At 35.9% G+C, this 2510-nt stretch overlaps 1 protein-coding gene across 1 annotated transcript; it reads right to left on the reverse strand.

Annotated features, from left to right (window-relative positions):
- Nucleotides 1-870: 870 nt before the first annotated feature.
- On the reverse strand, nt 871-2505 carry LOC107683259 (arg8-vasotocin receptor-like; the record flags this gene model as incomplete). Its single annotated transcript, XM_016479319.1, has 2 exons — nt 871-1244; nt 2430-2505. Coding segments are annotated over 2 exons (441 nt in total), but the record flags the coding sequence as incomplete, so codon positions are not given.
- Nucleotides 2506-2510: the final 5 nt, after the last annotated feature.

A 2510-nucleotide genomic window follows, 5' to 3' on the forward strand; every position in this document is an offset into this window, starting at 1 on the left:
TTCACTGCAGAGGATCCACTGGTGAGCAAGTGATGTAATGCTAAAGTTCTTCAAATCCTTTGATGAAGAAAAACTCATCTACGTCTTGGATGGCCTGCAGGTGAGAACAATTTCATTTTTTGGGTGAACTATTGCTTTAACCAAACTGGACACACACTCAGATTGTTTGTAACTGGCATGTTTTATTTGCACTTGTTGATATATTTGTATATATTTATGTCTTGAGATTTATTCTCTTCACATGTTTTTTTTTTACTTTCTTTGAAACAACAAGATTTCATGCACAATTTTTTAATATTTGCATAAACAGTTCGCCAAACACCAGACAAGCTGTTTCAGTTTTATTTTGCTCAGTTCAAATTTGGCACGATCACAAGCTCAAGTTATACACCAGTGCGCAAATAAATTTTTTTTTAGTCAGTCATAACACTGACACGTACACACACCCACGATATACTCTTTTACTCCCACCTAGTCAAAAAGAGCTTCATGTTATCGGTGTACACATAGACACACATCAGCCTAAGAAATGTAGCTGAAGTTCTCACCAATATTAAACAAAAGTAAAACACAAACCTGAAGTCACAGACTTTAGTCGTAAAGGAAAGTGCAACACGGCATAATGTGCTGTAAAATAAATGCATAATTTATAAGAATGAACACATTTTTAGGTAATCAAAAGCTCATGTAGATTATGAGACAACATCTCCAAAATCTTTCACCATGAATATTTCATATTTTTTGAGTAAGGAACCTATATAAGCTCTCTTATCTTGTCTTTTGTTAATAAATTCTCATCATGTATAATAAAACAGATTAGTAGATATATTTTATTTATACATTTATTTTCATGTCTCTTTATTTATCCCCATCTGGCTCCTAGGACTCCACTGGAACACTCTGGCTTGATTTGAGCGAACAGTCAAGTTGCAAACATTGACTGGATTTGCGGGAATAGTCTAGCCCTAAAGACTGACTGGACTTTCGGGAGTTGCACGGGTCTTTCCAAGAGTCAAACCCATCTTTGGTCCGGACAGCAGCCAGCTTGGTCAGGAGGGTGTTCCTCTGGATGCTGCTGTCCGAGTCCTCTTTGTGTAATGTGTTTTGGGGTTTGTTCCAACAGGGGAAACAGGCAAAGAAGTCATTAAGGAGGTGGCCACTGAAGAGCATGTAGATCCATGGGTTACAGCAGCTGTTGAGACTCGCCAGCAGGGCAGAGAGGGTCACCGCTGCATTTTCAGAATCTGAAAAACAGGAAGATTGAGTGATGTAGCCTTGTGGTTAAAGATTTGGGCTGGTAACTGAAAGGTTGCAGGTTGAAACGTTGCAAAGGTTGATGCATTCACAGTTATGGGAAATGAAGAATAAGCCCGCGTGAATTGGTCAGACTAATGAACTTTCATAAAGTATTTTGTAATTTATTTTCTTACTACATCTAGCAATAACATCTTACTTGAACTAAAATCTGTTTTGACTCGTATGATAATGGAATAATAGTAGATTGGCTTTCTTGATTCTGAAAATCAGTTGGTTTTTTTTGGTACTCTTGAGTCTTTGCACAGCAGTTTTGTGCTCTGATTATACAGTTCTTCTGTTTTTTTAAGCTTAAATTAATTATAGATAGATCAATATGCCTTCTCAGACTTATATACCGACAAAGTATTAGGTTATGTAATTAATTATTTTTTCCTTCCATGGTGCCCAAATATGTCTCCAGATTGGAAGACGCACTTCCAATAAGGCAATATTAGTTTTATATAATGAGCATTATACAATGGTACAGTATATAAACACTGATAATAATGGAAAAACAGCAAAACAACTCCTTGTATCCCGTAATCTCAAAGGAATGCTAATGGAATTCAGAAAAGAATCCTCTGAGACAGATAAGATCTTCCTGGATAAACTGAAATTCTGATTTAAAAAATACACTTGACTCTGGAATCCGGTATGGTCTTATTTGGTTCTTTCTTGGTTAGTCTCGTTAGGTATGTTTCCTAATTATAATAGAAATTCCATCAGCATTCCTATTAGCAAAGAAAATGAAAACCATGTATGCAATTATTTTTGGAGATGCTTGCAATTGCACCTTGTTAGTATTGTGGATATTGCCAGAATTAGGGCGAATATATTATGCTATTTGTTTTAGCTTATTATTATGCTTGCCTAATTAAGGCTTCAAATTAAATCGAAGAAAGAGATTAGGGTGCCTTGTATTGTTTTTTTTTCTTTTCTTTTTTACATATATTACCTATAGTGTTCAGTATAGGACTAAAAAAGTTAGATTACAGGTTACTCAGAATGTGCGAAATAAATGCTTACTGGCTCGCAAACAGAAATCGCTTTTCAACCCTCTGAACGTCTGAATATTTTTTTAACTTAATATCGTGTTTAAATATATTTGCTTGTGTAACCATGTGGCAACTTACCATCCCAGGAGAAGTTTTCATCCCAGACTGACCAAATTTGCACGATGAAGAACGGAGCCCAGCACACAATGTACGCCAAAA

The sequence above is a fragment of the Sinocyclocheilus anshuiensis genome, unplaced genomic scaffold (assembly GCF_001515605.1).
Source record: "Sinocyclocheilus anshuiensis isolate Anshui unplaced genomic scaffold, SAMN03320099.WGS_v1.1 C33099123, whole genome shotgun sequence".
NCBI classification, from domain to species: Eukaryota; Metazoa; Chordata; class Actinopteri; order Cypriniformes; family Cyprinidae; genus Sinocyclocheilus; species Sinocyclocheilus anshuiensis.